At 37.6% G+C, this 24,970-nt stretch overlaps 2 protein-coding genes and 2 long non-coding RNA genes across 4 annotated transcripts in view; 2 read left to right on the top strand and 2 right to left on the bottom strand.

Annotated features, from left to right (window-relative positions):
- The window catches only part of LOC109406330 (uncharacterized), a gene marked incomplete at its 3' end in the record, with an annotated part of 119,088 nt that overhangs the window by 48,012 nt on the left and 46,106 nt on the right, over positions 1-24,970 (top strand).
- On the bottom strand, positions 11,266-11,722 carry LOC134291152 (uncharacterized). Its single transcript, XR_009998938.1, has 2 exons — positions 11,433-11,722; positions 11,266-11,368 (listed from the first exon to the last, which is right to left on the bottom strand). It is a non-coding gene; the product is annotated as an uncharacterized LOC134291152 (long non-coding RNA).
- Positions 11,810-17,048, top strand: LOC134290537 (uncharacterized). Its single transcript, XM_062857697.1, has 4 exons — positions 11,810-13,364; positions 13,452-15,014; positions 15,061-15,880; positions 16,295-17,048. Exons 1-4 carry the CDS (start codon positions 11,810-11,812, stop codon positions 17,046-17,048), a joined length of 4,692 nt encoding a protein of 1,563 aa, XP_062713681.1.
- On the bottom strand, positions 18,552-19,888 carry LOC134291153 (uncharacterized). Its single transcript, XR_009998939.1, has 2 exons — positions 19,183-19,888; positions 18,552-19,118 (listed from the first exon to the last, which is right to left on the bottom strand). It is a non-coding gene; the product is annotated as an uncharacterized LOC134291153 (long non-coding RNA).

Below are 24,970 nucleotides of genomic sequence, written 5' to 3'. Positions count from 1 at the left end.
GCTTTAATATTTCAACAACCAATATTCCGATTAGGTTTATATTTTTCCAGAATACTTATCCCTTATACTATTTTAGTATGGCCTACACTATTATTAAATCGAATATGATATACCAACACGCTAAAACCACTCAGCACCTAAACTGTGTAAGGCCTACTCATAAGTGCATAGTTTCTAGACTACATAAAAATGTGTAACAGTTACACATTCTAAAAAACAGCTCGTACACTCTTCTAGATTTGAAATTTTGATATTTTTTTTTGTTTACCACTGTCACTAGTAAACTTAGCTAGATTGCCGTACATTTTTTTTTGCGTATTTCACGATTTTGCGGACGCAGGAGCTGATTTTGTGAATGTGCAAGTTTTACACATTTTTGGTGTAGTCTCAGCACTTTAGTGCTGAGCGGTCTTAGCGTGAATGTTTAACAGTAATTTTATTTTTTTTTAACTTTTTGGCAAACGAAAAATGACCCTCTTCTTACACTTTGTTACATTTATATAAGATCGAACTATTTTTATGCAATTGAATTGTGGTTATTATATGTAAATATCATATACTAAACAACAAACCAAGGCTGGTTAAATTTGAACTACGAGTTGTCATTTTATAGCCTTGCATATTTGTCCATTTTATAAATTCAACAGTCCTTATCGTGACTGCTACCGGAGGTGCAGGCAGTCTCTCAAAAGAATTTTCCACAACACTCTGAAATAAAAGAGGAAAATCTAATAGAAAAGAAAAGAGAAACTTATATTTTGCGGGAATCCATGATTTGAGTTTCTGATGAAAATTCTGACTTATTTTGACAATTTCTCCACAAATTTCTTCTGCAATTTTCTCAAGGAATCTATGGGCTTCATCGGGAGTTCGTCATGGATTTATCCTTGTTTCAGTAAGCGAATCTTCACTCAAGAAATTCAGACTGAAACTCTTCAAAATTATCTGCCTTAAATTCATGCTAGATTTCCTCTTCCGCGCTCTCCAATTTGAGTAAGTCGTAAGCTGTCTATGTGAAATCCAACTCCAAGAGTTCCAAAAATACTTCCAAATTTTGAGAAAAAAAAATCCTTTTAATTCTTTCAAGAACTCTGTTGGAAAATTCTTCAAAATGTTTTCAAGAACTTCAAACAGCAAATAAAAACGAACGAATTAGGCAGGAACTCTTTGTTTCTTCAAACTCTGTAATTTTGGAGTTCCTCTAGAATACAATCGAAAGTTTTCTTCAGAATTTCCGATAATTTATCTTTAGGGTTTTGACAAATAAAAAAAAAGCTTTGGAGGAAAAATTTCAAATTTCATAAATAGCTGGACAAGTTGCAGTCTTTCTCAAAAGAATCACAACATATAACCTACATCTTTCAATTAGACAGTAATGTGAAATTCTTATGACAAAAATCAAATCAAGCGTCTTGCACTACTTGTTTTCTCTTGCTTCACATTTTTTCGTGAAATTTTGTGGGGGTTCCTAAAATGTTTGGGCCCGGGGCTTGCGGCACTGAGAGCTGGACATAATAAAGTTTGTCTTCATTTTCACATGATTCATATTATCGTCGCAGCACCAAATCGAAGTCGCAACTCGCGCGACATTCAAAGTTACGAATGCGAAGTAAACTGATTGCTGGTATTGCACATCATTCAGCTAATCAAGAGCTATTTACAATATGTACTCATCCGAATCAAGTTGCAACACATAAAAGTGGGTAAAAACTAATTTTTTGCACCCCTGATCGCTTCGGATTTTAATCAAAAACATAGTAAATATTATTTTTGCAAGTTGGCACTATAATATTGCATTTTATGTTTGCCGTTTTAGTGTCACTACGGCCTACCTTTCCTCACTATAAAACGAAGTTGCATTATGATTTATAATGCAATGCATTTGGAGGTTGCATTATAAATCATAATGCAACTGTTTGGGCAACAACCTGTGTTTCCACGTCAAGAGTTTGAAAAACCGTGACGGTTATAGCACAGCTTGCTTGATTCAAGTTTTGTATCTAGCATGATGGAGCACGTGGGTCATCCCGTTCAACCCACGGCATAAATATCACAAGGCAGGCTAGTAACCTGACGTAATTCTAATCGTTCTTCACATGATCAAATTGATGTGGAGTACTAGATCGAAAAACTGTCACTTTTCCGGAAGATATCACCTTCAAAATGTTGTACACCATAGTTCAACCAACAGGAAGCGTAATGAAACTGATGGAAATGATCATACCTATTACAGTGATTATTTTTCCCATTGAAAAAAAAAAATGACAACGGCAAGCCTCGTTGGATACATGTACGACTCGTACTGTAAAAATCCTAACTTGTTGCATAAATAACTATTGGACTGGGCCAAATACAAAAATGTCGAAAAATTCCTCGGGGCACCCTCTAGAATCGTGCCTTTAGATGAGAAGAACAATCTGTGAAAGATTCAGCCCAATCGGTTGAAAACTGAGCTGGCGCAAATGAGTTGAAGGTTTATATGGGATGTTCAGTCCAAATATATGGGAAATTGGATGACCACTTGTCTCTCATTCAGTACGCCGGTTTGGCGAGTACGATTTGGCTCAGAATTGAAAGAATGATAGTTGATACCCCAAAGAACAATTTTGTAAAAGATCATATCATGATAAAACTTAATTTCGGTGAACAACTTTGTAGAAGACCATATCACGATAAAACTAAATTTAGTTGCGGTTTCGGCCAACAAAAGCAGGATGAGGACATCTTCCCCCGTTTACTCTCGGTTGTTATATGCAGCACGTCGGACGTACCTTGCGCGCTACATCATAGGTAGCTATGTAATTCTTCATTGTCTCTATAGCCGCCTATGATGTAGTGCGCAAGTTTCGAACGGAAAACACGTGCTGCATGTAACAACCGAGTGTAAACTGGGGAAGATGTCCTCATCTTGCTTTTGTTGGTTGAAACCGCAACTAAATTTAGTTTTATCGTGATATGGTCTTCTACAAAGTTGTTCATTAGGGTATCAACTACCATTCTTTCAATTCTGAGCCAAATCGAACTCGCCAAACCGGCGCACAGTGGTTCCAGCCCCATATGAGGGCGGCCATAAATATGATTTTATCGAGTTTTATGATGAAACCGCTGAATTTGATGCATATTTGCATTCCAAATGCGTTTTTGTATTATTTTATCAAAATGGGCTCAATCGAGTTTTTGGCCTTACGGAGCCGAAATTCATTATTTTGCAATTTTGGTTACCAACTGATTTGGGTATACTAATATTAGTTTAGGCGGTACATGGTAGTCAAAACTGCTCAAGAATAGTGAAACACACATTGTGTAATGGATAAAGAGGGTGAAAGTTGGAAACAAGTGTTTCGTGCAATGCAATGCGAGAGGTATTTGTTAGTTTTTGAGTAAATTGAAAGTGCGACACTTAAGTGACTACCACCAATCTGGTCGCAAACGGTCGCAGCTAAATTCGCCAGTAAATCATTGTTTAAGATTATAGGAAAGTTTTATAGAAGAACGTTCGAAGGGGTCGAAAGGGGAAACATTTTTTCGGCTTGTTGAAAATTTTCAGTTTTTTATACTTTGTGGGAAAAGCATCTAATTCAGTCACACTTATTCAAACAAAATGATAAAGTATGGCATCTAAATTTGTGATAAACATCGATTTCAACTATGTAAGAATCGAACACAATCAACCAAATACATGTCGAATGGATGAGACTTTTTAATAGAGTGATAAATGCATAGGAATGAAATTAGAAAAAAAAAATCAAAGAGAATATCTACTTAAGAACATCTACTTTCATGAGCTCTGTGGAAAAGTTTCGGCATACATTTGATAAAAGTAATGATTGTCCCTAGTTATTAAAGCATTAAACTTGATGTTTCCGCTATGATATCACAGTTTCATTGAGGTCAAATTTTTGGATTAATGACCTATGGCGGAACCACTGTGCGGCGTGCTGTATGAGAGACAAGAGGTCATCCAATTTCCCATATATTTGGACTGAACATCCCATACAAAACTTCAACTCATTCGCGCCAGCTCAGTTTTCAACCGATTGAAAAAAAAACTGCTCCTAAAAATGAAACATTCACTTCCTGCTTACAGTTTCAAGGTCTCTGAAAGAATATACATTTCAATTACAGATTTGGAACAAAAAGCCTATAAAACACAATTACGAAACAACAAACCTTAACGCGAGGTGACGTGACATGAATCTCCCATAAACCTGCTCAGCATACTCGCTACACGTCATAGATGGGCCCTGCTTGGAGGATCATCACAGCACAGCACAACACCATCTCTCAGCACTCCACTCCACAGGTCTGTGTTTGTGTCGCAATTTTCTTGGACCAGCTGAAGAACTTCAGCAGAATTCAGTTCATGGAGAAAAAAGAGACCGTATTCACTGTTTCCCATTATTTCTTCTCCACTTGTGTGTACCAGTTTTTGTCCGGCCCCGGTTCGCATATTTTATGCCTCGTCTCCAAATCATCACACACCCCTAGATGGGATGGGACGGAACTCTCTTCTCTCTGTGTATAACTTTAAGGTATTTGCGAATTCATCGGCGATTTGTGCTGCTGTATTTGGTTTATTTTTTATTTTGATTTTTCGGTTGGACAAGCTGTGGCTTAATGTCTTAAAATATAGTTCTGATTCAGCAACCGGTTGAAGGCAATGGAAACCATTCACGTTGTTTGTGGTTGGGGAATGTATGTGATATTGTTTTAAATTATTGATATTAAAAAAGAGCTTTGCTTGCCTCAGCCAAGATTTTCCTATGTTTTAGTTGTTATGATATTGGATAGCCTTATATGTATTTGAATTATGTAACAACATATTCAACACCCTAATTTTTAGAGATTAGAAGAGGCTGAAAACTCGATAAATTTATCTTGGCACAAAAATAACTCTTTTCGAGGAGTGATAATATTTATCTTATCGTACTATTATTCTCATCCCATTCAGTTTTTCATTTATCTAGTACAACATATAGACTGAGTCCACACATTTCTGTTCGCAGCTGAAGCTCTACATACCAGGCAGTTTTGCGTACCGTCCAGCGTTGTTTCAATCAGTCTGGTCAGCTTCCCAGGTAAGCGGTGTCCATGATTTTCCATAGCTCTGTACGGTCGACACTGATGCCGTATGCTGCCTTGAAGTCGATAAACTGGTGATGCTTTGTAATCTAGTGTTCACGGATTTCTGGAGAATTTCCCGTACGTTAAAGATCTGGTTCATTTTCGGGAGGCCGTCGATGATGCTGATTTGATAACTTACCACGAACACATTCATTCACGGTACAAGGTATTCAGTCCCGGTCGCCTTTCTGGTGACTTACGTTACCAATCAGGCTAAGGCCGGGGTGGCCTCTGCTGTACATAGTACCCAGTACGGAGGGTTAGCCTAACATTAGCCTAATGTGAGACTAACTGGCCAGCATGTTAGGCTAACTTTTTGTCTCACTTTTGCCTAATGTTAGTCTAAAATTAGACAGATATGACACACTTTTGTTAGACATGTTGCAAATTCGAAACATGTTTGTTAGTCTAACATTAGACTAACGTTAGACATGTTTTAGTATGGGCTGTTAGACGAATGTTAGGCATAGATTTTATGCTGCTTGTTTTCATTCCAGCTGTCATCCGAGCACGAAGTGTGATTGTAGTAGTGAACTTTTATCGGCGTTCACTACTACAACCGCACTTCTGCCTCGAATGAAAGCTGGACGAAACATATTTAATAAAAAAATCGGAGCCTGTTTTAATTTTAATTTTAATTTTAAGTTTAATTTAAATTTAAATTTTAATTTTAATTTTTAATTTTAATTTTAATTTTAATTTTAATTTTAATATTAATTTTAATTTTAATTTTAGTTTTTATTTGAATTTTAATTTTAATATTAATTTTAATTTTAGTTTTAATTTTAATTTTAATTTTGATTTTAATTTTAATTTTAATTTTAATTCCAATTTGTTTTTAAACTTTAATTTCAATCAAATTAAATTAAAATTTAATTAAAAATAAATTAAAATTAAATTAAAGTTAAATTAAAATTAAATTAAAATTAAATTAAAATTAATTAAAACTAAATTAAAATAAAATTAAAATAAAATTAAAATTAAATTAAAATTAAATTAAAATTAAATTAAAATTAAATTAAAATTAAATTAAAATTAAATTAAAATTAAATTAAAATTAAATTAAAATTAAATTAAAATTAAATTAAAATTAAATTAAAATTAAATTAAAATTAAATTAAAATTAAATTAAAATTAAATTAAAATTAAATTAAAATTAAATTAAAATTAAATTAAAATTAAATTAAAATCAATTAAAATTAAATTAAAATTAAATTAAAATTAAATTAAAATTAAATTAAAATTAAATTAAAATTAAATTAAAATTAAATTAAAATTAAATTAAAATTAAATTAAAATTAAATTAAAATTAAATTAAAATTAAATTAAAATTAAATTAAAATTAAATTAAAATTAAATTAAAATTAAATTAAAATTAAATTAAAATTAAATTAAAATTAAATTAAAATTAAATTAAAATTAAATTAAAATTAAATTAAAATTAAATTAAAATTAAATTAAAATTAAATTAAAATTAAATTAAAATTAAATTAAAATTAAATTAAAATTAAATTAAAATTAAATTAAAATTAAATTAAAATTAAATTAAAATTAAATTAAAATTAAATTAAAATTAAATTAAAATTAAATTAAAATTAAATTAAAATTAAATTAAAATTAAATTAAAATTAAATTAAAATTAAATTAAAATTAAATTAAAATTAAATTAAAATTAAATTAAAATTAAATTAAAATTAAATTAAAATTAAATTAAAATTAAATTAAAATTAAATTAAAATTAAATTAAAATTAAATTAAAATTAAATTAAAATTAAATTAAAATTAAATTAAAATTAAATTAAAATTAAATTAAAATTAAATTAAAATTAAATTAAAATTAAATTAAAATTAAATTAAAATTAAATTAAAATTAAATTAAAATTAAATTAAAATTAAATTAAAATTAAATTAAAATTAAATTAAAATTAAATTAAAATTAAATTAAAATTAAATTAAAATTAAATTAAAATTAAATTAAAATTAAATTAAAATTAAATTAAAATTAAATTAAAATTAAATTAAAATTAAATTAAAATTAAATTAAAATTAAATTAAAATTAAATTAAAATTAAATTAAAATTAAATTAAAATTAAATTAAAATTAAATTAAAATTAAATTAAAATTAAATTAAAATTAAATTAAAATTAAATTAAAATTAAATTAAAATTAAATTAAAATTAAATTAAAATTAAATTAAAATTAAATTAAAATTAAATTAAAATTAAATTAAAATTAAATTAAAATTAAATTAAAATTAAATTAAAATTAAATTAAAATTAAATTAAAATTAAATTAAAATTAAATTAAAATTAAATTAAAATTAAATTAAAATTAAATTAAAATTAAATTAAAATTAAATTAAAATTAAATTAAAATTAAATTAAAATTAAATTAAAATTAAATTAAAATTAAATTAAAACTAAATTAAAATTAAATTAAAATTAAATTAAAATTAAATTAAAATTAAATTAAAATTAAATTAAAATTAAATTAAAATTAAATTAAAATTAAATTAAAATTAAATTAAAATTAAATTAAAATTAAATTAAAATTAAATTAAAATTAAATTAAAATTAAATTAAAATTAAATTAAAATTAAATTAAAATTAAATTAAAATTAAATTAAAATTAAATTAAAATTAAATTAAAATTAAATTAAAATTAAATTAAAATTAAATTAAAATTAAATTAAAATTAAATTAAAATTAAATTTTAATTAAATTAAAATTAAATTCAAATTAAATTCAAATTAAATTAAAATTAAATTAAAATTTAATTAAATTTTAATTAAATTTTAATTAAATTTTAATTAAATTTTAATTAAATTTTAATTAAAATTCAATTAAAATTCAATTAAAATTTAATTAAAATTTAATTAAAATTTAATTAAATTTTAATTAAAATTTAATTGAATTTTAATTAAAATTTAATTGAAATTTAATTAAATTTTAATTAAAATTTAATTAAAATTTAATTAAAATTTAATTAAAATTTAATTAAAATTTAATTAAAATTTAATTAAAATTTAATTAAAATTTAATTAAAATTTAATTAAAATTTAATTAAAATTTAATTAAAATTTAATTAAAATTTAATTAAAATTTAATTAAAATTTTTTTAAAATTTTTTTAAAATTTTATTAAAATTTTATTAAAATTTTATTAAAATTTTATTAAAATTTTATTAAAATTTTATTAAAATTTTATTAAAATTTTATTAAAATTTTATTAAAATTTTATTAAAATTTTATTAAAATTTTATTAAAATATTATTAAAATTTTATTAAAATTTTATTAAAATTAAATTAAAATTTAATTAAAATTTAATTAAAATTATATTAAAACTAAATAATTAAAACTGAATTGAAATTGAATTAAAATTAAAGTGACTCACCGACACGATGAGGCCAAACTCAACGGAATCGGACACTGTTTTGGACATGGTTCCGGCGACAGTGCGAAGAGAACGAACCGAACTTATTGGCCAGCAGCAGCGACGAGGAACTGACGGGTTGGATGACGGAACGGCTGAAATGGTTAAACTAATTGAGACGCGCAAATTTTTCTCATTTTCTCGACCGACGAACGCGATTTTTAAGCTGCCGCAACTAACAAAGTTTTTTTTCCACTGCCATTTGCTCAACTGTCAATGATGCGCGAAAAAATCGAACATTCAGCATAAATTCGGGGTTATGATTTATGCTCTCGAAAATTTTTCGATGAGCAACATAACTAACAAATGCCTAACAGTGTCGAACGCCTAACTTCCTCCGTGCTGGGAGCCTCCTCCATTCCACTCGGTCCATGGCAGTTTGTCTCCAGTTCCGCACTCTGCGTAGGGTCCGCAGATCGTCCTCCACTTGGTCGACTCACCTAGACCGCTGCGCTCCACGTCTTCTTGTACCGGTCGGAGAACCATTTTAGTCGGGTTGCTATCTGACATCCTGATGACGTGACCCGCCCACCGTAGCCTCCCGATTTTCGCGGTATGGACGATGGTTGGTTCTCTTAGCAGTTGATGCAGCTCGTGGTTCATTCGCCTTCTCCAAGTCCCGTCTTCCATCTGCATTCCACCGTAGATGGTACGCAACACCTTCCGTTCGAAAACTCCAAGGGTGCGTTGGTCCTCTGCCCGTAGGGTCCATGTTTCGTGCCCATAGAGGACGACCGATCGAATCAGCGTTTTGTAGATAGTTAACTTCATGTTACGGCGAACTTTATTCGATCGTAGAGTTTTGCGGAGTCCAAAGTAAGCACGAATTCCTGCCACAATGCGCCTCTGAATTTCTCTGCTGGTGTCGTTGTCGGCGGTCACCATTGAGCCCAAGTACACGAATTCTTCAACCGCCTCGATTTCATCACCGTCGATATAAATTTGGGGTGGCGGGCGCGATGATTCCTCCATAGAGCCCTTTGCCATCATGTACTTTGTCTTCGACACATTAATGACTAATCCGATTCGCCTGGCTTCACTCTTTAGTCGGATGTACGTTTCCGCCATCGTCTCAAATTTACGAGCAATAATATCAATATCATCAGCGAAACCAAGCAGCTGAACGGACTTCGTGAAAATCGTACCCCTCGTGTTAATCCCCGCTCTCCTTATTACACCCTCTAACGCAATGTTGAACAGCAAGCACGAAAGACCATCACCTTGCCGTAACCCTCTGCGAAATTCGAAGGGACTCGAGAGTGTCCCTGATACTCGAACTACGCACATCACTCGATCCATCGTCGCCTTGATCAATCGTATCAGTTTATCCGGGAATCCGTATTCGTGCATAATCTGCCATAGCTGTTCTTGATCGATTGTATCATACGCCGATTTGAAATCGATGAACAAGTAATGTGTGGACACGTTGTATTCGCGGCATTTCTGCAACACCTGGCGGATGGCGAACATCTGGTCCGTTGTAGCGCGTTCACTCATGAATCCAGCCTGGTATTGCCCCACGAACTCTCTCGCAATCGGTGATAGACGGCGGCATAAAATTTGGGAGAGTACCTTGTAGGCAGCGCTCAGTAGTGTGATTTTTTTTTTTTTTTTTTTTTTTTTTCAGATGGGACACACGATACCTTCCATCCATTCCTCCGGTTATACTTCCTCCTCCCAAATCTTGGTAATGACCCAGTGTAGTGCTATCACCAGTGCTTCTCCACCGTATTTTAGAAGTTCGCTTGGTAGTTGATCTGCCCCAGCGGCTTTGTTGTTTTTCAACCGGCCAACCTCCTCCTCAATCTCTTGGAGGTCAGGGGCCGGAAGTCTTTCGCCCTGTGCACATACTCCTAAATCTATTACCACCACCTTCGGTACTTGTAACGTCGCCATTGAGGTGCTCATCGTAATGCTGCCGCCACCTGTCGACCACCTCACGCTCGCTCGTCAGAATATTCCCGTAATTATCTCGGCACATGTCGGCTTGTGGCACGAAGCCTCTGCGCGAACGGTTCAGCTTCTCGTAGAACTTTCGAGTGTCCTTAGCGCGGTACAGCTCTTCCATCGCTTCGCGATCTCGTTATTCCTGCTGGCGCTTCTTCATCCGGAAGATTGAGTTCTGCCTGTTCCGCGCCTGTTTGTAACGTGTCTCATTCGCTCTCGTACGGAGTTGCAGCATTCTCGCCCATGCTGCATTCTTCTCGTTTTTCAACTGTTCGCCGTCGTACCAGTCGTTTCTGTGATTCGGAGTCGCAAAGCCTAGTGCTGTAGCCGAGGTACTACCTATGGCGGATCGGATGTCCCTCCAGCCATCTTCAAGTGTAGCTGCGTCAAGCTGCTCTTCCGTTGGTAGGGCCACTGCTAACTGCTGCGCGTAGTCTTGAGCCACTTCTACGTTACGCATAAATAGGATAAAGTATATTGAGCATTCATCCATAATACCAGGAGCACTAACTGGCATTTAAAAAAATTGGAAATATTGATTTTGTATCTTGTTACAGCACTGAATAGCTGCTGATGAAAAAAGTGCTGAATTTTTGATAAAGAACATAAACAAGTTCAACCACTGCTGTTCACACCACTGTGCAGTAGTCGGTATAAAAGCCGAACCCCCGAGAAGTGACAGTAGTCCGAGAATGGAAGACGGAAGCAATCTGCGAGAAGTGTAGAGTGAAGAAGAAACTAACCAAAAGAGAAAATCACAATTGTGCTGGTGAGTTAAATTAGTTTATTCCAAAAAATTATCTGTGTTAGCGAACGGAAGGTCGCGCTAAATTAGACGTAGGTGTAGTTAACTGCGTCGGTGACCTGTAAGTAGAAAAAGAAACCTGAAATTATTAATGAAAATGTATAAATAATCAAGAAAACTTACCTAGTTTGTACCACACGGAAGACGGAGCATTGGATGAAACCGTAAGCTAGCGTTGCTTTGTACGGTGTAGTTGTAAGTATTTCATTGAAGACAGTGAACGTTCGTAGTTTAATGAGTTGTTTGAATAGCAGGAGTGAAGTTAAAGAAGGAGAAAGCAAGAGGGAGAGCAAGTAAGATCAAGGAAGAAGGTGGATTCGTAAGAAAGGAGGAAACTATTTGAGTGAGTAGTGGGAAGAATTTCAAATGTAAACATATTTGTTAACGCTAATAAATTAAATTTCAGTTTTTGAGCTGCTCCGAAAAGCTGCTGCAAAATAGATAGTGTACCCAAACAATCTCAAAAATCAAATAACGAGATTTCGGTACCCTCTATCACGATGAGTGCTAAATCCTTGGATCTCACGACAACTCCCTGCGCAGACTGTGGGAAAACATCAACCAAAGATGAAGCGATGATAGCCTGCGACGGATGCGATCGCTGGCTCCACATCCGTTGTGTTGGATTAACGACGGCGCCGAAGAAAGACAAGAAATGGTTCTGCAAGGAGGCTACCTGTCAAGCGGTGTTTCTGGAGTACCAGAAACAGAAGAAAGCATCTCGCACCAAGAAAATCGCTGAGGAGTTTGACCGACTGAGTCAAAAATCCTCCGATTGCCAGCCTCCGGCCCTGTCCCCGGCAGTCGAAGAAAAACTCAAAGCAATGGAAGCGGAAAAGATACGTCTGGAAGAAGAGATGGATGCCGAATTATTGCTGCGTGAGAAAGAGATGGAGATGAAGAATGCGCTGAAGGCTAGGAGAATGCGAATAGAGCGAGAGCTGCGTGAGAAAGAGCTGGAAAAGGACCGGCTGCTTCGCGAGAAGGAAATCGAAGAAAAGGAAATCCAACTTCAGAAAGAGCTGCAGGAGAAGGAAGATCACCTGATCCGTATGAAGGAAATGGAGAAAGCATATCGCGAAAGGATGTCCGCCGTTGACAAGCAACTACACAAAGCGGAGATCGTCGAGTGCAAGAAGAAGGATGTTCCGGAATCAGTCCGGCCACAAGAGGGACCCTCCGGAATGTCGAAACCTCCAGTAGTCAGCAAATTGACAGAAGCAAACTTGAAGCTTCTCACGGAGCGCGAAGAAGATGTCAGCGAAGAAGAAGAAAGTTCGGACAGCAGTGACGCAGAATCATCCCTCGGCAAAGAAGGTGGAACGGAGATCACCAGCGCTTCCCAAACTGGACAGCGGCGTACTGGACCGAGCAAGGCACAACTTTCCGCCAGAAGTGGACTCACAAGAAAGCTCCCTGCCTTCTCTGGTAAACCAGAAGAACGGCCTCTGTTTTTCGGAGCGTATCAGGCGTCGAACGAAGCTTGCGGCTATACGGAAGTGGAGAATTTGGTGAGACTCCAAGACAGCCTGAAAGGCGCAGCGCTGGAGGCTGTACGTGGACAGCTACTACTTCCCAAGTCGGTTCCCAGAGTGATCGCCAAACTCCGTCAGTTGTACGGGCGTCCAGAGCAGTTGCTCCAAAGCCATCTGGATAAGGTCCGCAAGCTTGAATCTCCGCGAGCCGACAAGTTGGCTACATTCATCCCCTTCGGAAATGCCGTTGAACAACTTTGCGAGCATCTAGAAGCGGCGGAACTCACACTTCACTTGGTGAACCCGATTCTTATCCAGGATCTGGTTAGCAAGCTTCCGGACGGCGAGAAGCGTCAGTGGGTGCAGTACAAGAAGAAGAAGAAGGTGGTTACACTGCGGACCTTCACAGATTTCGTGGCGGGAATTGTATCGGATGCGTGCGAGGCAAATGTCAGCTTCGATTACAAGCCGGATGCCAGATCTACCGCTGGTGCCAGCGGACGAAGCAAACCAGCAAAAGAGAAAGGCGCGTTATATAGCCACAGTGAAGTGAGTCGATCGGGATCCATTGCTCCAGAAGGTAGAAAGCAGAAGCCATGCAGAGTGTGTCAGCGAGAGGATCATCGCCTATGATTCTGCCAGGATTTCAGGGATCTACCTTACGCAGATCGAATGAAAGTCGTGACCAAATGGAAGCTGTGCAACATTTGTCTTAATGATCACAGCGGACAGTGCCGTTTTAAGATTCGGTGCAACGTGGATGACTGCAGAGAACAGCATAATCCACTACTTCATCCGGTCGTAAGTGTGGTTGGCATGAGTGCGCACATCAGAACCAGCAGCTCGATGATGTTCCGGATGATTCCAGTACAACTGTATTGCGGCGAAAGGTCACTGACTGTACTTGCATTTCTGGATGAGGGTGCCTCGGTGACGCTGATTGAGAACGGCTTGGCTGAGCGGCTGGGGCTGACTGGAGTAAAGGAGAAGCTCACTATCAACTGGACGTCCGACATTTCCCGCGTAGAGAAAAATTCAAGTCGCGTGAATATGTGGACCTCTGCAGTAGGCGGAAGGAATCCCGAGAAATTTCTGATGCAGACGGTTAACACGGTGGAAAAGCTCATGTTAGCACACCAAACGTTGGACGCCGTTGAAATGTCGGCACAGTACAAGCATATGCGAGATTTGCCGATCGCATCCTACAATGGCCGACCAGGAGTACTAATAGGGATTAAAAATATCCATGCGTTTGCTCCACTAGAAGCGAGGATCGGAACGACAAAGGAGCCAATTGCTGTACGTTGTAAACTCGGTTGGACTGTCTACGGACCTCGGCAAGCGGATTCAACGTCGACTAGCGGCTACCACCACGGAATATCCAATGAAGAACTCCATGATATTCTAAAGAGTCACTATGCGCTGGAAGAATCTGTGGTGAAAGTGGAGAAAGAGTCGGCCGAAGATCAACGAGCTCGGTCGATCATGGAAAGTACTACGAAGCGAGTGGGACAGCGCTTTGAGACAGGGCTGCTCTGGAAAACGGACGAAGTAAGCTTACCGGACAGCTACCCAATGGCATTGAAACGCTTGAAGCAGTTAGAACGGAAGTTGGAAAGGTCTCCGGAATTATACCAAAACGTCCGTCAGCAGATTGCAGAGTACCAGACGAAAGGATATGCTCATCTAGCCACTGAAGAAGTGTTGAGCGGTACCGATAGTGATAAAGTGTGGTATCTTCCGCTAAATGTCGTCGTAAATCCCAAGAAACCCGGGAAAGTTCGACTCGTCTGGGACGCAGCGGCATCCGTCCAAGGGGTTTCGCTAAATTCACTGTTGTTGAAGGGGCCCGATCTACTCGTGCCACTAATATCGGTGATCACTGGCTTTCGCGAAAGGAGAATTGCCTTTGGTGGAGACATCCGAGAGATGTATCACCAACTAAAGATCATCCATGAAGATAAGCAAGCCCAACGTTTCCTTTTCCGAAACGATAGCAGCAAACCGCCGGAAGTATATGTCATGGACGTCGCTACCTTTGGTTCGACGTGCTCCCCGGCATCAGCACAGTTCATCAAGAACCGGAATGCGACAGACCATGCAGTGCAGTATCCAGAAGCAGCAGCAGCCATTATAGATCGACATTACGTCGACGACTATTTCGACAGTGTCGATACAACCGAGGAGGCGATACAGCGAGCTGAACAGGTGAAGTACATTCACGAACGAGGCGGATTTGACATTCGTGTCCAACTGGGTGTCCAACTCGCCGGAAGTCCTAGCGGCTCTGGGAGAAGACTGCTCATTTGGACAGGGAAAGGTGGCTTTCCAGCAAAACAAACAGTCATCCAACGAACGTGTACTTGGAGTATTCTGGGACCTGGGCCAAGACATGTTCGCCTTTTCCGTTTCGCACCGTGAGGAGATTGAACAGTACCTGTACAACGATAAGCGGCCCACGAAGAGAATCGTTTTGAGCTGTGTGATGGGACTTTTCGATCCACTAGGCTTGCTATCACCATTCACGGTTCATGGCAAGGTCATCATTCAACATCTTTGGCGAAGTGGATGCGATTGGGACCAAGACATCGATGACCAGAATTGGAGTAGGTGGAAGCAGTGGACGGAACTACTTGCGAAAGTGGAGGCCGTACGAATCCCGAGATGTTATTTGGGGGACGCTGTGTCTTCGTCGATAGAATCGCTTGAGTTGCACGTCTTCACAGATGCAAGCGAGCACGCTTATGGTTGCGTGGCATATCTGCGGTCAACAATCGTTGGTACAGTGAGGTGCAGCTTGGTCATGTTTCGGGCAAAAGTAGCTCCCCTGAAGCGGCAGTCGATCCCGAGACTCGAATTGATGGCTGCGGTCCTGGGAGCCCGAATGAGCCAAACGATAGTCGGAACGCATTCGCTACCGATCGATCGAACCATTCTCTGGACCGACTCACGAACCGTATTGTCGTGGCTGCAGTCAGACCAACATAGATTCAAGCAATTCGTCGCGTTCAGAGTTGGGGAAATTTTGGAAATAACAGGATCGCGAGACTGGAGATGGGTGCCGATGAAGCAGAATATTGCGGACGTACTCACGAAGTGGGGCCGTGGTCCTCCGTTAAAAAAGACTCTGAATGGATTCATGGTCCATCGATGCTGTACCATCCGAGCGACCAATGGCCTACTACTGAGCCGGTCGAAGAAACTATAGAGGAAGTTAGAGGAGTTGTGCTGTTTCATGTGGTGGTTGAAGCGGAAACCATCTCTAGTTGGTCAAAGCTGATACGCGTGACAGCAACAGTAGTTCGCTTCGTCTCAAATTGCCGGCGTAAAAAGAATGGGTTGCCTACCGTGACTTCCCGTCGTTCGGAGCACCAACGTCGACTAACTACTGTGGAATATTCAGCGGAAAGAAAGCCGCTCCAACAAGAGGAACTTCAGAAAGCAGAGACCATCCTTTGGAGACAGGCGCAATTCGACAGCTTTCCCGACGAGATGAGCGCATTGACAAAGAATCGACCACGGAGTCCTGGTGAGCCGTATAAGCGGATCGCCTGTGCTAGATGAAGAAGGCGTCCTGAGAGTAAGAGGTCGGTTGGAGAAAAACGAGGAGCTTCCCTTCGACAAGCGATTTCCGATCATCCTATCAGGGCGACATGACATTACGAAGAAACTAATTCTGCATTACCACAACAAGTTCGGTCATGCAAACAGAGAGACCGTATTCAATGAACTGCGGCAAAAGTTCTGGATACCGAAGGCCCGCTCTGCTATCCGACAGGCGACGAAGGAGTATATGTGGTGCAAAGTAAATCGCTGCAAACCGTGTGTGCCGATGATGGCGCCGCTACCAGTTCAGCGCACCACTCCCCATTTACGACCCTTTAGTGCAGTTGGTGTTGACTATCTTGGTCCAGTCGAAGTATCAGTTGGGCGTAGAAAGGAAAAGAGATGGATTGCAGTATTCACCTGTATGGCCGTGAGAGCTGTGCATCTCGATGTGGTACACAGTTTGAGCACACAATCATGCTTGATGGCCATCAGACGATTCGCGTGCAAGCGTGGCGCTCCAGAGCAAATCTTTTCAGATAACGCGACGTGCTTCAGAGGAGCAGATGCGGTGATTAGGAAGACTATACGGAACATCAATAAAGAGTGTGCGGAAAAACTAATATCGGCTGTCACATCGTGGCACTTCAATCCCCCCGGTACTCCGCACATGGGAGGTATCTGGGAACGGATGGTTAGATCCGTTAAAGGGCTCTGAAAGCATTCGACGATGGACGGAAGCTGACAGATGAGATCTTGTCTACGAGTTTAGCGGAAGCCGAAGATATGATCAATACCCGACCGCTGACATACATTCCACAGGAAGCAGCCGATGAAGAAGCTATAACGCCGAATCATTTTCTACGTGGAACAGTGACTAGCGCGGATATGCTACTGGAGGAATCTGTGGACTACGCACAAGCTCTGCACAACGTGTTCAAGCGGTCAGAGTATTTGGCCAACAAGATGTGGGAACGTTGGTTGAAAGAATACCTTCCTTCTCTGAACCATCGCACGAAATGGTTCGAAGATAGGAAGTCGCTGAAAGTCGGAGATCTTGTGTTCGTAGTAGACGGTAAGAACAGGAAAAACTGGGTTCGAGGAATAGTTCAGGACGTAGTTCAAGGGTCTGATGGAAGAATTCGTCAAGCGGACGTCAAGACTGCGGATGGCAAGGTTCACCGGCGAGCTGTAGCGAATCTGGCGGTGTTGGAGATTGAGGCAGGTAACACCGGAAGTTCCGAAGGAGATACCGGATGTTACGGGCAGGGGATTGTTCACACCACTGTGCAGTAGTCGGTATAAAAGCCGAACCCCCGAGAAGTGACAGTAGTCCGAGAATGGAAGACGGAAGCAATCTGCGAGAAGTGTAGAGTGAAGAAGAAACTAACCAAAACAGAAAATCACAATTGTGCTGGTGAGTTAATTTAGTTTAAGGACTGTTCAATTTATAAAACGGACAACTTTACAAGGCTATAAAAAGAAGACGCCTAGTTCAAATTTAACCACCCTTGGTTCGTTGTTCAGTACATCATCTGTCATTATAGTGATCATTTTTGAATCGAATAAAAATAGTTTCTTTTTATAGAAAATCGGCCAGGTGTTAAATAAGGTGAATTTTTCGATTGTTGAAAATTGAAAATATATATAAAATTACTGTTCACACATGGTATATCGTTTTTAATACCAGAAAAGTATGTGCCATGCTGCAGCAGCATGAGTAATACACATTCTGTCAAAATTTAAACTCAATTGGAAAATTAAGTGTTGAGATATTAAAGTCTCAAATTAGATTCGATTTTTTGAATAAAATTCAATTTTGAAGCAAAAAGGTCATGAAAATATTAAATAATCAATTATTTTATGCATCCAGTCGAAAGTGGGAGTATTGTGGGGTTAAATGCAGAAAACTGCTTCTTAATAGCATTGCTGATTTGGTTACTGTGCGCCATTACAGATACAGTAATCAAAACAGTTTCGTTCTTTGATGGTTCTTCCAAATAACAATGCTACCTAATGCAAATTTTGCATAATAATGATGTTGGAAATAAAAACTTTGCATCCGATTATTATTAAATAAGGTGTACAATAACATAGGATCAACTTTGTTGGAAATATATAATAACAAGATTCGCTAGAGTCGAAAATCTGCATCAATGGAGCAAAAAGTATGAAATTTTTTAATATGACCATCTTCATGGATTAAATTTGTGATGAAAAATGCAATTAATAGTTAATTTTTCTTCTGTATCATTCAGAGAGCAATATTCTACTACTCTGGACAAATTTTTAGCCGAATCCGTGATGTTATTGCAACACAGGACTTATTTTAACATTTTTTAATAATTTCTATGAAAACTAGGCAACTCACTATATCAAGCTGGAGCCTGCTTGGTGCATTATTGCTGATCAACTATTGAGCCTGACCTTTAATAGAATAGTGTGAGCTTCCAATTCATTAAAAACTTCATGAAAATGTGCATGTTAAGTATGTGGAAAGTTATGTCGAATTTTAAGAAATGGGTTTTTATTGATGTTTTACGAAAACCGCTTCAGTTACACAATAAGCAACATTTTGCTTAATGTTATATTTTTCCTACATTTGAGAATAGCTATAGAAAGTTACGCAAAAAATTGATAATGATTTTATTGAAAAATAAAAAAGATATCGCACAAGCAAGTTGTCCGTTTTATAAATTGAACAGTCCTTATTCCAAAAAATTATCTGTGTTAGCGAACGGAAGGTCGCGCTAAATTATACGTAGGTGTAGTTAACTGCGTCGGTGACCTGTAAGTAGAAAAAGAAACCTGAAATTATTAATGAAAATGTATAAATAATCAAGAAAACTTACCTAGTTTGTACCACACGGAAGACGGAGCATTGGATGAAACCGTAAGCTAGCGTTGCTTTGTACGGTGTAGTTGTAAGTATTTCATTGAAGACAGTGAACGTTCGTAGTTTAATGAGTTGTTTGAATAGCAGGAGTGAAGTTAAAGAAGGAGAAAGCAAGAGGGAGAGCAAGTAAGATCAAGGAAGAAGGTGGATTCGTAAGAAAGGAGGAAACTATTTGAGTGAGTAGTGGGAAGAATTTCAAATGTAAACATATTTGTTAACGCTAATAAATTAAATTTCAGTTTTTGAGCTGCTCCGAAAAGCTGCTGCAAAATAGATAGTGTACCCAAACAACTGCAAAAATCTATTGATAATCAAGGATAAGATCATTCATTTGCAATTATTTACATTCACTTGCGAGTAACTCGCTTCAGAAACATCGTAGCAAAAACTAATGTATGGAGCACTTTTACATTTTGGTTTTACCTGAAACTTTGTAGAACAATGTATTAGTGTAGCGCTAATACTAAAGTCAACAGAAGGCAGCAAACGCAACTCTCCACGGCGTGAATGTAATTTACATTCACCGCGTGGAGAGTTGCCTTCACAGCTCGTTCGCGAATTTGGTATGCGTGTGCGACCCTAATGCTATTCAGCGAACTTCCAGATAAAACCACAAGGTTCAATTCATCCATACATAGTTTTTTGATAGAATGCTTCTGAACTGAGATAGTACCGTCGTTGGGGGTGACAATGGGTCTGGGGGGGTGAGATTGGGTCAAATCGGAGAAACATGAAATTTGAAATTGCTCATCAACTATCGCTAATTTATATTGAGAACTTTATATTATTTCAAAGAGGAGATGTTTTTACGCGTTATGATGCAGAATAAGATGTTTAGCAATAATCGTTTTTTGTCAAATTTGTGGCTAAACTTATATGATGAAACTACTAGTAAATCACTCTGAAAAAATTTCTCCTTCGTAATGTTTCACACAAGCACTTATCCATAAATTTTCTTATAAGTGATTAGCTGTAGGTATTACCTAGTTGATGCAATGAAAAAAGCGGGCTGTCATTGCTCTTTTCATTAAAAAATTCAATATTTTCGACCCTATGTCAAAATATTAAGAATGGGGGTGAGATTGGGTCAAGCAAGTTATTGAGTGCACATAACCTTAACTAAAATTGGAACTTGTGATACAGTCCCCATTTCACGTTAGAGTGGTGCCATGTTAATCGTATCTTCATAAAAGCATTTTTTTTTCGAAAATATGTCGAATAAGTGTCAAGCGAGTGTGTTCCTACGTTTAGTGCCTAAAAGCATTTATAACATGCGTTTGGACAGCTCCTCTAATCATTAGCTAATCTTTAGTGTACTGCAATATCGTAAGCACACAAAACAGTCTTAATAGCGTGTTTTTCTCCACTTATTTTTGAAATTTGAAGGAAATATCGTGAAACTACCAGACGGTACTGGGATCCAGGAAATAAAGCCGGTAACATAGCACAATGTTGGAAAGTTTTTTTTTTGTTTTTATTCCTGTGTATTTAAACTAATGCTAATACTACACTTCAATGTCGGAAAGCAAACGAACGTCGCGATGCAACATACGTGATTGCTTATTAAGTATTTAACTTGAACTTTATGAATTATGAGTGGCATATAAGGATCATTCATAAAACACTTAAAAATACCAATAAACCAAAAATAAGTCTACCGTTGTACTAGGACTAATACAAAATTTATAAAAAAAATTCGTTTAAATGTTATTGCGGGAGAGGGTCTAATAATGTGAAATGCTGTGTAACATAACATTTGAATGACCCTTTATCTTGAGATGGAGTGATTTGCTTTGGCAATACAGAGGCCAATGATCATGTACATAAGAGTTTATAACGGAGTGTTTAGATAAACATTTCTTATGCAGTATACTAAAAATATCATGTTTTGTTTCAATCTTTCAATGCGCCCCTCCCTCATTGTAACATCCCTCCTCTCATTGAAGTTGAAACTTTAAATGAGGATGATTGTGGTATCTAAAAATAGTGATACAACATACAAACGTTATTTCATCAAATTGTAACCATTTTTTCGGTTATATTAGCCCTTTTAGGTGGATTAATTATCTTTTAAAATTACCTAAGGTTTTATTCGTCAAGGTTACATTGTATTTTAAGTAGGTTTACTAGATATAATCAATAAAATTAACTTATATTCTCAGCTAAGCGATTTCGAATACTTTGACCCATTCTCACCCCCTCTAAGGGGTGAGATTGGGTCAATTTTCAATCATTTGTAGTTTAGTAAGCAATTCATATAATGTGATACTTTCTTGCTAAACTATCATTACCACAAAGAAGAGTATACATACCAAATAAAAAGTTATTCCGACTTCAATTGCATTTGTTATTCAACAAACAATCTTTGAGTATCCTTTTTTGACCCATTCTCACCCCCAACGACGGTATCAAGTGAATGTAACTCTTTGTAAATGAATGATCCCATCCCTGTAAGTATTACAATTGCTTTTAAAAGCTTATTTGTAAGTTCTTTAGTATATCAGACATCTTCAATGGAGCAATAGATCAAAATAACACTTTTGGCTTCAAAATTGATATTACATGTCATTAGTACGAGAAATTTTCACAGTTCGACTTCAAACTGTCTTACAAATCGCTCCCCGCTACTCCCCGCGGGGAGATTTCGTTCAAATGCTCGTTTATGTATGCAGAATCGGTTAAACAAAATTGCAACTGCCAAGAGCTGCCAAAACAATAGCGCCATGATGATATGTGTATAGTAAAATTGTATGAAAAAACATCAATTTTGTTCGGATTTTGTTCGAAGAAATCGACAAAAAATGAAAATTGCTTTAAAATGATCCAAATTGCTAATCATGTTCCAATACATTCATATAGGCTAAAACTAGCAGACTACTATGATTGGGCAATTTTTGCAAGGTATTTTCAAATCTGGACCACTGTGCGTGCTGGACGATCCTGTGTGGACCATATTGTCACGCTCCATATCATTCTGGAGCAAATCAATGAATTCCAAGAGCCTCTCTACCTGGTGTTCATTGATTACGAAAAAGCTTTCGACCGTCGAGCACCCAAATGACTTCGAACTGGCTGATGACGTTGCTCTCCTAGCTTAACGGCGCTCTGATATGCAGAGCAAGCTCGATGATCTTGCCAATCGTTCCTCAGCGGCAGGTCTTACCATCATAGTCAATAAGACCAAATCGTTGGATGTAAACACGGTCAACTCTTCCAGCTTTACGGTAGCTGGGCAATCAGTGGAGAATGATGAAAGCTTCCAATATCTTGGTAGCCAAATGGCGGCCGATGGCGGCACCAAGATCGACCTTGGTGCACGGATCAAGAAGGCGACTCGAACTCGAACGTGAAATCTGTGCTGCTATACGCCAGTAAAACCTGGTGTGTATCAGTGGAGAACACTCAACGGCTGCAAGTCTTCACAATTGGATCTCCAACGTGGAGCTCCATCGTCGATGTCATAAAAAGCCGATAGCGACAGAAATTCGGGAGCGAAAGTGGAGGTGGGTCGGCCACACTCTACGCAGGGGCGGAAACGAAATCTGCAAACAAGCGTTAGACTGGAACCCAGCAGGACATCGCAGCAGAGGCAGACTCAGAGGCTCATGGCGAGGCAGCCTCAATAACGAAATCAAGCAAGCTGACAGAAATTTGACCTGGCCACAGGTCAAGGCGATGGTTGGCAATCGCCCAGGATGGAAGAAAGAGTGGATGATCTGAGAAGTTTTCTCGGGATTCCAACATTAGTCCTGCCCAATGAAGTAGGTTGAACATGTTCGAAGTTGCTGCACCCTGCTCTTTCCCATTTATTGATGAATAGGTAAGAGCAGGATGCAGCAACTTCGACCATGTTCAACCTACTTCATTTGACAGGATTATTCATGAGAAGGCTCAAGCCGATCAATGTTACTCCGGTGATCAATGCTTCCCCGTTTTATTTAAGTTTATTAAATAGATTGTCTGAAATTTGATTATTCAATTGTCATAATCGTAGAGTGCCGGGGAGTAGCAGGATTATTGCTAATCCCCAGCACGTGGAAAGAATTTCCCAACTCGCAGAAATCACGTACAGCACGAGAAAAGCAGATGCAAAATACCGCATGAGGAAACAATTTTAACGATTCTCATCCGCTTCCTAAACGATATTTGGGCCATCATGGTTGGGTTTCTACGAGAAGATCATAATCAGGCGTGTTATTGTATATTTTCCGAATCAACAAAACTGCACCACGACCGTGCGGCAGCCGGGAAACACCATATGCGGTCGGCGCAGCGGTCGTGATTTGTGCAAGGTGTGAAAAGCTGCTTAAACTGTATATTTTGGTTTTGTATTTCGCGCTCAAAATCGGGGCTGGCAGCAGCTCAGTTTGGTTATTGGTTGGTCAGCAGCGCCAGCACTCGTTCGTTGTTTGACGGGTGGTGCAAGCAAAGCGAAAATGAGTTTGGGTTTCGATGTAATTTGGCTCCACAACGCACCGGGCCTAATTTTTAATTGCCAAATCAAATCATTAGCGATCGATCGGTTTGATTGGAAAATTTGATGCATTGCGTTTGATGTGATGAGTTATAATCTGATTTGTGCCTACTTGTAGATGGGAGGTAGGAAAACGCAAGATGAGCATATGTTTAGCAATAGTTGATTGGTTGCAACATGAGACATGAATAACAGGTGCGTAAACATGATTTAAAACTTCTTGAAATTTAGAGAACAGTAGTATCAGATGTGTCGTTTTTATCTTTTGATACTTAGTCAAATTTGATCAGCTAATTTCATTATGCTTTAGTTATGCTAGATGCATCACGCAGTCACGCCACGTTGCCCACCTTATCCATCCGGCTTTGAAACCTTCTGGATACTGGGTTCACCGTAGAGCGCATCGAGCTCGTGGTTCAGTCTTCGCCGCCACACACCGTTATCCTGCATGCCGGCAAAGATCGTCTTAGCACGCGTTGCTCTAAAACTCCGAGTGATTACGGGTCCTCCTCAAGCTTGGTCCATGTCTCGGGTCCGTAGAGGACCACCTGTCTTATAAGCGTTATGTATACGGAACATATGGTGCGGAGGTGAATCTTTTTTGACCGCAGTTTCTTCTGGAGCACGACCTTCGCATCTTCGATGCATCTTCGTACTTTACAACTCGTGTTATTTTCAGCCATTAGGAAGGAGTCGAGATGAACGAATTCCTCCACCATCTCGAAGGTATCCCTGTCTATCGTAACACTCCCAAGAAACAATTTTTGCTTTAAGAAATGTTTCTCAAAGCAACGTTGTTAAACTGGAAGTCGTATTATATTTGAATAATTTTGAAATAAAACTGTTCTTCAACTCTTGTTCGCCCAAAAATGAGAATCTATTCAACATCAACCGTTCTATAAGCACGATGAAATAAATGTTTATCGAATGATCGTACATCGGTTGTGAAACTCTTGTTCAACGTTAGAACCATCAGCAATTCACACAAACATCATAAACTTTTCTTCAACGTTTATCAAACAATGTTGTATGACGCTTTCTGTTTACTCATTTAAGGATGGTTTTAGAAACCATTATTATGCACTAGCAGCATAGTGCATAATAACAAGCTTTCTACGATATTTATTCCACCATAATACAATCAAAACATGCTGGAGCCGTGATGCAACTTACGAAATTTATTTCTATTTATAGAAATGGTTTAATAATTGCTACAAAAACGATTCTTAAACGTTTCTTCAATATCATTGTAAAAATAAAACGAGAAAAT

This window comes from Aedes albopictus, chromosome 3 (assembly GCF_035046485.1).
Source record: "Aedes albopictus strain Foshan chromosome 3, AalbF5, whole genome shotgun sequence".
Classification (NCBI taxonomy): Eukaryota; Metazoa; Arthropoda; class Insecta; order Diptera; family Culicidae; genus Aedes; species Aedes albopictus.
The sequence above is the reverse complement of the archived record's forward strand: the minus strand, read 5'-3'. Positions and strand labels throughout refer to the sequence as shown.